The sequence below is a fragment of the Vicia villosa genome, linkage group LG2, assembly GCF_029867415.1.
Source record: "Vicia villosa cultivar HV-30 ecotype Madison, WI linkage group LG2, Vvil1.0, whole genome shotgun sequence".
Lineage (NCBI taxonomy): Eukaryota > Viridiplantae > Streptophyta > Magnoliopsida > Fabales > Fabaceae > Vicia > Vicia villosa.
Window position 1 is genome coordinate 159,287,577 of NC_081181.1, and position 12,653 is coordinate 159,300,229.

Consider the following 12,653-nt stretch of genomic DNA (forward strand, 5'->3'; position numbering starts at 1 on the left):
TCTCAGATAACCTAAAAAACCGAGGTAACAAACCATCCCGTAAAATCTACAAAAAATAAAGGCATCTTTTTTGTTGCAAAAAATAAAAAATAAAAAATATGGAGTTTTTATCTCAGTTTTACAGAAAACGAGGTAACATATCCGTTATAAAATCTAAAAAAAAAATAAATGCGCCTTTTTGGTTCCATATAAAATATTAAATAAAAGGAGCTGGGAACCGAACCTCAGTTATTAAAACGCCGAGGGGTAAAGTTAACTGCGCGTGGGTTTGATTCCCAGCATCACCATTTTTATTATTTTTAGAACTGGATGGGGAACCACAACAATACGAATAGAAATGGAGAACAACAACAAGAACAAAGTTAACTAGAACAAGAATAACATCAATGACACAATTCATTATGAACCTATAATGTACACATCATTACATCAAATTATGCATACGAAGGAGTGGAATGAATATCAAAGAAGGGAAAAAGAAATTTGAAAAGACAAAGAGATGTAATCATTCAACAGCTCAAGGTAGCTAGTCTAACAGAAGATCTTTCCAACTTCCAAGATGAAAAATATGGAGAATTAAAGAAATAATAATTAGAAGGAATTAATTACTAGTACTTGGAATGCGTGGAATCTTTTTGGCTTTTAGACTTTCAAAGATAAGAGAAGAGGAAGAATCAATATAAGCGAAAGAACTTCATCAAGAGAAATAAGAGAAGAGGAAGAATCAAAATGAGTACTTCTGCTGAAACTTTATCCAAAGAAATCAAAGAATAGGTCCAAGTCATGAAAGAACCATAACAGAAACTAAGTACTTCATCCAATGTTGAGACAACAGAAGTTAATGTGGATGTAGAGGTCTAAGTCGTTGAAAGAGACCATGCTACCAAACCTTTGAGACCCATGAGAGCTCTCAGGAAGAGGAGATCAAGAAGAAGAAAGGTGAAAAGGCCAGTCACCATCGATTCTGATGATGATGAATCATTGACGTCTAACACATACACTCTTACGACATTTGTATGTTTTTTATATTAACAAGATCAACATACTTGTATCGTATTAGATGTTTGTGTCAGAATATTTGTTTTATAGTTTTTAATGTGTGTTTGTATTTGACAACAATTATTATAAACACAACAAATTTGAGAATCGCAGCAAATCAAAAAGCAAGTCAAAACGTAAAACGAAACATAAGTGTGATATATATTTTTAAAGTTTGATAACGTGTGTCTTTTTCTATCTAAAGACTTGACCCTTTAAACCAAAACGAGTCTCCACCCTTTAATCAAAAAGAAGAAATTATACTTTTAAGTTTTGTTTGGGAGTTTGGAGGGGAAGGGAAGTAAAGACTTCCGAAAACCATTTTTTAAAAAAATATAAAAAATATTTGCCAATTAAAAAAAAAAGATATTTTATAGAATAATAGAAGAGTATTTATTATTATTATATTTTTAATATTTAGAATACTTTAACAACATAAATAAAAAAACTTTTGCAAGCTCTCCCAAACCCTCTAAAACTATCTTTCAATACAAATTTGAGTTCTCTCAAATTAGGAGATTTTTTATTTTATAAATAAAAACAAACCCTCCAAAATCTTTTCGACCAAAATCCTTCATTTCTTTCCACTCAATATTTCCTTTTTTTTTCTTCAAAATTCTCCCCTCCTTTCTATTTCAAACCTCCAAACAGCCCCTTAATAAACATAAAAAATTCAAATTCAAATTTAAATAAAATAATATTATTAGCTTATAAATTTAACTAAGATTGTCATAGTTAATGATCTCATCTTAAAATTCCATGGTTTAAGTTGCTTGTTTTGCAAGTAACAAAATGTAGGCATTTCGTACAACGTAAACAATATCATAGGACTAACATATTTCTTTCAACTATAAAAATGAAATAAGTTAGATCAAATTAAATAAATACAATTAAAATATTTCCTATATGTCTCTTATAGCATCAAAATGCAACATCATAGCCTAATGTACAACAATATCCATGAGGTAAACTGGATAACTAACCAATCAATAAAATTAAATATAGATTTATATAAGTTGTAATCCCTTACATTACATGTGATTAGACATTAATCATTTAATTTTGATTAGATTAGTCAAAATATATAACGTGACTTTCACATATATACTCCCTCCTCCGGTCTCAAATATAAGCAAATTTGCAAAAAAGCTCGCCCTTTAAGGAGAATGTCTCAATGCATTTAATTTTTTCTCTTTTTCTAATTCTACCCCTATTTTTTGCTTTGGAAATTGTTGCAAACATTTAAAATGTAAAAAATTATAGGGATATATTTGGAATAGTGACATTGAATGTAATAAATATTGATTTTTTTTCTTATATTTAAGACCATAGAATTTTTTTTTTTCTTGCTTATATTTGAGACCGGAGGGAGTATAGCATAAGGATATGAAATTAATGTATGCAATTTCAGCTTGATTAATTGAATTGAAAATTAAAATCTTCTTTGAAAGTCTAGAGTTTCACAGATTATACGGTTAACGAACATTATCGATGTTAGAAGCTAAATAAAATTGGATGTATAGAGGTCACATTAATTTCATGAGTTCAAATCACATAATTTTAAATTCCTAATATTGACTTTCTCTTGTCTATTTAATTTTTTTGATTGGTGTAGAACATTTGAGATCGTAATTTGTAACTAAACAAGCGTATACAAATGATATAAGCTATACAATAAACAAGATTCACATGGTGTGTCACTTTCAGTTACTGTATATTTCACGCAAAGTACAGTAGAACATGGTTGTTAATTTTTATACTATATAGTTTTTATATTGAACCAAATATTTATACATAAGTCATTTTCAGAAACATAAGTTAGATATATTTGTCAAAATCATTGCCGTTATGGTTGCCGGTTTTGATGGTATCCTAGCTACATACCAATTACCACCCTTAGAATCTTTCTATGAGATGTGCAAAGTTTCAAATATCTAAATAATATAACTCAATCATACACAACACAAGAAGGATATGAGTACACCAATATTGAGTTCATCACAATGAAACAAATATCAGATTTTTTGAATAATGTTTCAAATTTAAATATTATGGACAAAAAAAATATGGCTGAAATAATATATATATATATATATATATATATATATATATATATATATATATATATATATATATATATATATATATATATATATATATATATATGAGATTTGTGATGAGGAGAATTCAAAAACAACTCTAAATCTATAATATAAATTTATATTTAAAGAAAATGAATCCGAATCAAGCCAATGAATAAGAAAACAAATCTCTCAATAATATATTTTGTTTTGCACTCATAAGTCTCCCACTCTAAGGCAAAACCTTAATCAAATAATTAAGATTTTGTTTGTTTTTCAAAAGAAATATCTTATATGATTTATTTTTAATTTCTAGTCTGTTTTTTTAACACACAACATATCATAAATATATATTGTCAACCGAATCATTTGAATTGAGAAAAAAAACATAATATGGCACAAAAACTTTTAACCTGAAAACGGCTAGTGTATGTTTTGTAGTAAAAAAGTATTCTCAACATACTAATTTAAAAAAAACCACTAATGTCAACATGTGAGTTAAATCTAAACATAAAAAGATTAATATATCAAATGCATGAACCTTTACTATATGGCTCATGTGTGCATAGTGATTTTTCTTCTCTATAAATACATCTTCATTTTCCATTTTTATATATGTCAACTTAAGAAATCTCTTCTATTCAAATAATCCAACCTTTCACTTTTTGTACACCCCTCTCTTTCAAAATGAAGACTATGAATATAAACACCATTTCATTGATCATTTCCATTGCTTTCTTGATCATGTACTCTAGTTTTGAAAGTTGTAGTGCCACAAAAATCAACCGTTGGAGAAAACTCAAAGCTGCCTCATCTACATTTAATGTGTTAGATTTTGGGGCGAAAGGTGATGGACGCGCTGATGACACAAAGGTGACTCAAAATAAGACTATTATGTTTGTCTATTTATTTGTCTGTCTATCTGACAGTTGTTTAATGTGAGGGTGAAAAGTGTTAATCTAACGATTTCTACGATTATTATACCGTAAAATAGTTGTAGAGGATTCTAACACGATTATCCCATATACACTTTAAATTTATTAATGTTTATGATTATTTTTATTCATAGCTACTCAATTACTTAGAACTATTTTCACTTTTTACAAAATGACAGGCTTTTGAAGATGCATGGGCAGCTGCTTGTAAGATTGAGGCTTCAACAATGGTTGTTCCATCTGGTTCTGTTTTTCTTGTAAAACCAATTTCATTCTCTGGCCCTAATTGTCAGCCAAACATTGTTTTTCAGGTGAATTTTGAGTTTGTCTTATTCACTTTTCTTACATTTTCATGCACTTTATGTGACATTGCAAACACTAGAAAACACTATATTTAATATGTATTTTATAGGTCTAATGCTTTAGAATTTAATGTTTTAGAATTTAATTCATCAAATTTTTTACATTTATAAACTAATCATCTAGGCCGGTCTAATGCCAAGCCAATAAGACAAGGGCTTTGAGTCTAAAATATGTTTTACTATACAATTTCTTAATATACTTTCTAAAAATACTAATAATTTAAATAAAATAATATTATTAGTTTAAAATATTTTTAATTATGACTACATAAAATTACACATACGATTATTAGTTTAAAATTTTAAATTCAATATTCTTATATTGAACAATTAAAAATCACATTTAAACTTAGATTATGATTGTGAATGGACGAATGCGTGAATGAGGTGAATTTGATTTGAATATTTTTACACTAAAAATGTATAAAATTATAACTCAATATTTAACAATATTATGTTTATGAAAACAAATGCAGCTAGATGGAAAAATCATTGCTCCTACAAGCTCTTCAGCTTGGGGCTCAGGTACTTTGCAATGGCTTGAATTCACTAAGCTAAACAAGATTACAATCAAAGGTAAAGGTGTCATTGATGGACAAGGCTCTGTTTGGTGGAATGGCAACGGGAATCTTCCAAAAACCAAACCAACAGTAAGCATAATTCTTCCTGTCTTAAATATTTTGAAGGAAAATTTTACCGTATATTGTAGTTCCGGCTCGAGGGAATAGTCTGATTTTTTTATATATTGTAGGCACTAAGGTTTTATGGAAGTGATGTTGTAACAGTTACTGGAATAACAATTCAGAACAGTCAACAAACTCATCTCAAATTTGATTCATGCACAAATGTTCAAGTCTTTGATATAACAGTTTCATCACCTGGTGATAGTCCTAACACAGATGGAATTCATCTGCAAAATTCTCAAGATGTTGTCATCTATAGCAGCACACTCGCTTGTGGTAAGAAAGACTCTGATGTCTGTATGACGCTGACACATCTAATTATACTTAATTATTTTTTAAAATTATCACCAATGTTGATTAATTGGTGTTTGACATAACTGATCACCATGCAGGTGATGATTGTGTGTCTGTACAAACTGGATGTTCTAACATATTGGTGCATAATGTGAATTGTGGACCTGGTCATGGAATTAGCATTGGAAGTCTTGGAAAAGAAAACACAAAAGCTTGTGTTTCAAATGTCACGGTTCGTGATGTTACTATCCAAAACACTTTGACTGGTGTTAGAATCAAAACATGGCAGGTAAATTTCACCAAACACTCGTATGACACATGTCCGATAAATATTTCAAAATTATGTTTTTTTTCTTTTGCATTCTTTGAATCGGTGTCTAATACTCGTTAACTCTTGTGACATTAGTATGTTTTTTATATCAGCAAGATCAACATGTCCATCTTATATCAGATGTATGTGTCAAAATCCGTGCTTCGTGCTTCATAGTTTCTAATGTTGTGTTTGAATTGGACAGGGAGGTTCTGGTTCTGTCCAAAACATCATGTTCTCAAACATTCAAGTTTCAGAAGTTGAAACTCCAATAACAATTGATCAATACTATTGTGATGGTGGAAGGTGTCATAATGCAACATCAGCGGTTGCAGTATCAAGCATACATTATGTGAATATAAAAGGAACATATATTAAAGAGCCTATTTATTTTGCATGTAGTGATAGTTTACCTTGTAAAGGAATAACACTTGATACCATAAAGCTAGAATCAAGTCAAAGGTCAAATGTTCCTTTTTGTTGGGAAGCATTTGGTGAATTGAAAACTCAAATTGTTCCTCCTGTTGATTGTCTTCAAAGAGGGAATCCTTCAAGGGGCGGAATCATTTCGAGCGAAGAAAGTTCGTGCTGATTTATAATTAAAAAGTGTTTAGTGTCTGACATGTATCAATATCAGAGTCAGAATCGGTATTTAATACTGAAATATGTTACACTATTTCACAAAATGTCAACGTACCATTGTCTTGTTTTTGGTTCTATAAGGATTATTGTACTTAGCATATCGGTTATATATAGAAAATTGTTATCTTGGTTTCCAATTAAGCGTGTTAGGGAAATTTTTTTTTTTGGTATAAACCGGGGTATCCTCTGCGCGCAACTGCAGAGACTAATCCCTCGAGCCGGGTAGGACCATATAGGCGGTAAAGCTCTCCCTCAAGAGATTTAACACTGCTGCATGCCCAGGGCCGGGATCGAACCCAGGACCTCTGGTTAAGCGTGTTAGGGAAATTAAGATTATACATATATAGGTAGTTGCTGTTTTGATTTCCATATTAGTTTGTGATTAATGTAATGATTCGTCACATAGTGTGAATTGTGTGCTTAATGAAAAGTCTTCATTCTATTAATACTTCTATTTGATTTGATTATAAAAAGTATGAAACAAGAGTTTATCTACCTCTGCAAGGTGCAAATGATAAATCTTATAAATTTGACAAGATTTTATATAAAAAGAAAAAGAGACGCAATTTCACATGTTACTTCATGTGTTATGTGGATATGGTACAGTTTAATATGAAAGGATTGAGATCTCAACTTATCGTCTCCTAAGTAAGTGAATAAATGTGAATACTTAACATAAACTATTGTCCAATTTATGTGTCAAAATCGTACATCCTACTAAGTTAATTAGATATACTTTTATGAAGAACCCATAACTCTCAAATTCAAGATACTCGACAAATCAATATTCATAAAAGTATGACATGCATATTTTTTCTTATTTTCACTCTTTAAATGATATTAAAATATATTTGTTATATTTTCATTGACGAATATCATAAATCACATCTAAAGAATTATAGATATGTTTTCTTAATTTTTATATTGTCGGTATTTTATCGGCATAAGACATCAACGCACTTTAATTTGAAGTGCCGGTCCATCGCACTGTATATATTTTTAGAATATGAGAAATATAATTTCCTCAAAAAGAAAGACAGCAAGAATATAATTTAAAGAAGGGTTGAAGAGAAGATGTACAAGCATCTATGTTTATATATTTAAATGGAACAATTGATCTCATGAAAAAAAATTGAATAATGTGATAAAGGAAGAATAATAACAGTATAATATGTTTGTTGGGTATGTCATATTTTTCAAACCTATCCATGATAGGCCTATGATAACTTGCTTCACGTGACATTTACTTGAATTTTTAAACATTGCTAAGCAATTTGTCACGATGAGCTATGCTTCAATTTGAATGGAAAATATTTACCCTTCAATAAAAGAAAAATTATTTCTTTTTAGTTTTGTTTGGGAATTTAGAAGAAAATGGAGGGGAGGATTTAAAAAAAGAATGATTGAATGAAAAGAATATATGGATTTAGGTGGTGAGAGTTTTGAAATGTTTATTTTTATTTATAAATCAAAATCTCCCTAAAAAATTATATTGGAGGAAAGATTTAGAGTCGGGTCGTTCCTGACAATTTAGAGGTCACGTGTTAATTTTAAAAATTAGCCCCAATAAAAAGGAAGGTAGAGAAATAATATCATATTTTAGTTTTTTTGTTGTTGTAAAATGATACATTTTTTTAGTAGGTTTCGAGGGCTAAGGCTCAAACAAAAAACACACTAGTTTATTTAAAATGTCTTTGTCAAAGTAACTATTGAGGAAGTTTTAATCCCATCTCCCATTATCAGTGACAAGATCTGTAACATGTGTATTTGGATCACCGTCAATGATTTGATGCAGAAATTTATCCTTGGTCTTTAACCCATGTTCAACTCACACATATTTCAAAGCTTGCATTTTCTTATCATGATCTCATTTCCAATAGCACAACACATCCAGATTATGCCAAAGACCAACAAGATTCTTCTGTAAACTGGAATCATAAGGTTTAGCTGTTACACCTGTAATTCTTTGATTCAAATTAATATACTTGCTTCTCAATATGCTGCACTAAACTGAGTTACCTTTGGTTTTCAGCTGTCATCCCAACTTAGCAAGACATGCTTGGTTCAAAACTCCCAAGTCTCCAAGGCCTAAGCCCCCATGATTTTTAGGTGTGGTGATATCACTCCAACGAATATATAGTGAAGATTATTCTTGCCTTCATTCTCACCCAATATGAAGGCTCTTTGAGATTTCTAGATATCTTTGATGCGAGTTTTAGGAACCGCCACAATCATCACCGTATAGGTGGGCAATGCCTCTATAACAACCTTAGCTTGAGTGACTCTCCTTGCAAAGGAACTACTTACTCTTCCAGAGGGTAAGATTTCTCGGAACCTTCTCCATTAGATATTTGTAGTCTTTAACTTTGGGACCTTTACCTGTAAGAGGCGCTCCCAAATAGGCGCCGAGCGACACAATTTCTTTAAAGCTAGAGCTAGCAAGGATTTTCCTTGTAGTGGTAAAAGGAGTGTTGCAAGAGAAAACAATATTAGACTTCTCCATATTGATATTGAAGAATCTGTGGTCGACTTCACATAATGCATGAGGTGATGGTAGTGAATGAAAATGCATAAAATGCAATTAAATACTTTTTTGGATTTTAAATGGAACGAAATTTGACCATATGTTGACTTTTACTGAACTAATGCGTGAACGACTGAACGATGATGCAAATGCTTCAGTTAATAAAAACGTTGTGACAAAATTGGGGTACTACATTAAGACCGTTCTCAACTTTCTCTTGCTTTTCTTGAGGGTCTTTCAAGGACTTCTCCAGCTTCTTAGTCTTTTTTCAGGAAATCTCTAAGGACTAATTCACTTCTTCTAAAGCTCAACCCTTCTCAGCCGCTTCTCAAATGAGTTGCTTCACTTTTTCAACTAGAGGACCAGAATACCCAAAAGGTTCCAAAGCCTCTTCTCTAGCTAGAATCGAGTATGAAGAGCCATGTATATCTTCCAAGTACATATTATGCTGGACAAAAAGATCATTAACCCGTTTCTCGAACTTCTCCCTCTCTTGACATATGAGGTCAGGCAAGAAAACCTCTCACCGACCAATGGTACCAAAGGATAGAACAGCTGACGCCCTTTAGGCATGGTAAGCAAGTTCATCTGATTCCCTTAGACTAAATTCCCCATAAATCCCCTAGAATTTAGGATAATATTTGTTAGATATTGAAGAATGAAGTTATTTATTTAACAATGGAACATGATGTGCCATCAACGCGAGGTTTGGATCCACTTGTATAGAAGACCACCCACCTGCAACCCTAGGCGGAAGATGCTTATGGAGATGACTCTCAACCCAAACCTCTTCTAACTCAAGAGTGGAGGCCAACCTTTCCACCCTTCCCTAAAAATGAGACGACAAAGTTTCAACTACCATATCATAATATGGAGAAATCCAAATCATATCGCGAGCCCGAGCATAGGTAATTTGCATGATCTGTTCGACGACCAAGGAAGAGAGGGTTCCGACAAGCGCATTTGAGGAAGAAGCTCCCCCATATAAGGTGTATTTAGAATTACGATCATAGTGGCGGCTTCCCAAATCTCATTCCTTAACCTCCACTATGCATCTTCACTTTCCACAACATTTGTAAAAGCAAAAGAGACATAAGAAGAATTAAATAAAAGAGAAGTGAGAGGGACAATATCCCAGGGTCACCCACCAAAGATTTTGTTCTTCCCCCCCTTAAATTTAGCGTCCACCAACCGAAGTGTTTGGATGCATCTTTTTAACCGAGTTCTAGAGGCCAGGTTGAATGGAACTACTCTGCCTATGTAACCAAATACCCAATAAAAGGCCACAAGTTGAGTTGTCAAGTATAATTCTTCCTCAAATAAGTCTTCCTTCTGGTAGTGATACATCTCGACTCCAGTTAATATATGACTTTGAGTCCAATATTTACGAAAGAAGTCCTCGCATGTAAAAAAGGTGCAAGTCTCTAAGCGATATACCTTTACACGAGCCTCATCACTAAGAGGAAAAACCAAGAACTGATCCTTGAAATGCTTCACACTATTAAAGTAAGTTTCTAAGTATTTAACATTGTCTCAAAGAAAGTAGGTCATAATCATTTGTAGATTTAAAACCACTTTGTATCTTGAAGAGGTAGAAAAATAATATCATAGTCGACTTGCTTCCTTTATATTCGTACCAATGTTGAAAAACTTAGACGAATGCCCAAATCACAGGGTGGAACGATGATGGGGAAATGAGTAGATGATTCAAGACACCAACTTCAAAATCGTTGAAAGGAATACGATAACAAATATGAGAATAAGCACTATGGAATGGAATCCTTCTCCCCCTATACCGACTATAGGTCCTTTGATCCTTCTCTAGGGGAAACATGCTCTAATCTTCTAGTGGACCAACATCGATTACCGCTTGAGTGAAAACTTCACCACGAGAGAAGATGGAAGCAATATCTAATATTTCTGAACTCACCCAAACTCTTGAAATGTCTTTACCATACTTCTTAGTCGAAATTATTGTAACCACCATGATTAAATACATTAAGAAACCAATGTAAGTTTGACAAAGATTAAAAACAAACTCAAGCACTTATCCTCCTAAACACGCTAAAAATGGGTAGATACTAAAACTTAGGAGCTAAACAATAAATTAGATAATTGAGAAGAAACCGACGAGTGAAGTCTCCTTAGCTTGATCGACGCATGAACAATAATATTTCTAAGAAGGAATAAAAAAGGAGAATAAACACTTTATTTTGTAGGTCAGTAACAGTCAAAAGGGAAAATAGGACACTTCAAAACAATGTTTTAAAAACCGGACCGGACCAGTCGGTCGGACCGGTTGAACTGGGAACCGGCCAGATATCCGGTCTGGTTTGATTGCTGGATCGGATATGTTATTGAACAGGTGTGAACCAGTTAAAACCGGTGTAAACCGGAAAAACCGGCGGTTTTCCAGAACTGGTGGTTTAAATGCATTTTTTATTTTAAAAACTTAAAACAACATCATTTTAATTATTTTAATGAAAAATAAAAATAAAAATAAAATAAAAAAATAAAAAACAAAAAACAAAAAAAAAGTTTCGAATGCGGTTAATTTTGTTGCAGATGATTTAGATATTGAATAATGAGATACCAACATTGAAATAATATTTTATTTGAAATTAAAATTAGTAGACAATGAAGTTACTTTATTATAATTTATTCAATTATATTATTTTGCGATTAAATTTTGTTTGCAAATATATACTTTGTAATTTTGTACTATTTTATTATGTGTGATACATATGTTTAAAATTTGAATTTAAATTATGAACTGTTGAATTTGTTTAGGATATGATATTTTTTTTTAAAATTTAAGTGCCAATTATATATTGTAGAGACTGAATCATCATGTTCGACATGTTTTATACCTATAAAGTTTTGTTATAATGACCAGCCTATTCAACCGAGTTATCCGGTTTAATCCGGTTTAGTCATGCGGTTCGACCAGTGACCTAGTGGTTCGACCAATAAACCAGTGACCCAGTACCCTCACCGTTTTGATGTCCGGTCTGATTTTTAAAATATTGCTTCAAAAGTCTTTATATACCCCCTTAAAACATTGAGGATCATGCATTCATTCTGCACTACCAACGTGGAAGATTGGCCCATAACAATTAAAAACACTCAAGCACCCTAAAGAGAGGAGGAATATCATTGTTGACTATGATATGAATATGTGTCATTCGCTCATTGTGTTATGCTGCTTCTCAGAAAGAAAGTAATTACTAAATCTATTTTCGAAGATAACGACGTCCCATCAAAGGTCTCCATGTCTATCACTTTGTGGCAGAGCAAGGACATACATAAAAAACCCTTGCCATGCATGGATTGAACAAGGGCTTGAGGGATAACTATTTTGGACCGCCCACAAGGATTATAAAAGAACAAAATCCCAGTAACGGTGAATGACATTTGGTAGGGCGCATGATAGGTGGTTTCCATTTTCCCAACCAAACAAGTGAACCCTCCCTCGAATTCTATCTTTTTCGTCTATATTGATCTACCAACTGACCGTACTCATGCCCCTTCACGTGTGTTGGTTGTTAACTAACTATCTTATTTGAAAAGAGGGTCACATTATTTCTCATATACTCAAATATTTTTCTATTCAAACTTCATTTCTTACATCTTTACTGACTTGAAAGCGTTGAAGTTCTAACTTTATAGGTCAATTTCTTTCCACCCACTACGCCAAATAAGCTATTTAATAGCACTTTTTTCTGTTTTTGATAGCGCTTAAAAGTCTTGGACTATCACCATACACTATAAATTCAACCTCTCT

The 12,653-nt window shown here is 32.1% G+C and overlaps 1 protein-coding gene across 1 annotated transcript; it reads left to right on the plus strand.

Moving 5' to 3' along the window:
- Nucleotides 1–3,750: 3,750 nt before the first annotated feature.
- LOC131652722 (polygalacturonase At1g48100) lies at nt 3,751–6,759 on the plus strand. The gene is made up of 6 exons (XM_058922668.1): nt 3,751–3,992; nt 4,234–4,365; nt 4,893–5,066; nt 5,168–5,375; nt 5,492–5,682; nt 5,909–6,759. The coding sequence occupies exons 1-6, from the start codon at nt 3,807–3,809 to the stop codon at nt 6,293–6,295; spliced, it is 1,278 nt and encodes a 425-aa protein (XP_058778651.1). The 5' UTR covers nt 3,751–3,806; the 3' UTR covers nt 6,296–6,759.
- Nucleotides 6,760–12,653: the final 5,894 nt, after the last annotated feature.

Bases quoted from the DNA above. Each gene is read 5' to 3' on its own strand.
- LOC131652722 (XM_058922668.1), top strand. From the start codon at position 3,807: ATGAAGACTATGAATATAAACACCATTTCATTGATCATTTCCATTGCT. The intron at 4,366-4,892 runs GTGAATTTTGAG...AAACAAATGCAG, and splicing joins AGCCAAACATTGTTTTTCAG to CTAGATGGAAAAATCATTGC. The intron at 5,376-5,491 runs GTAAGAAAGACT...ATCACCATGCAG, and splicing joins TAGCAGCACACTCGCTTGTG to GTGATGATTGTGTGTCTGTA.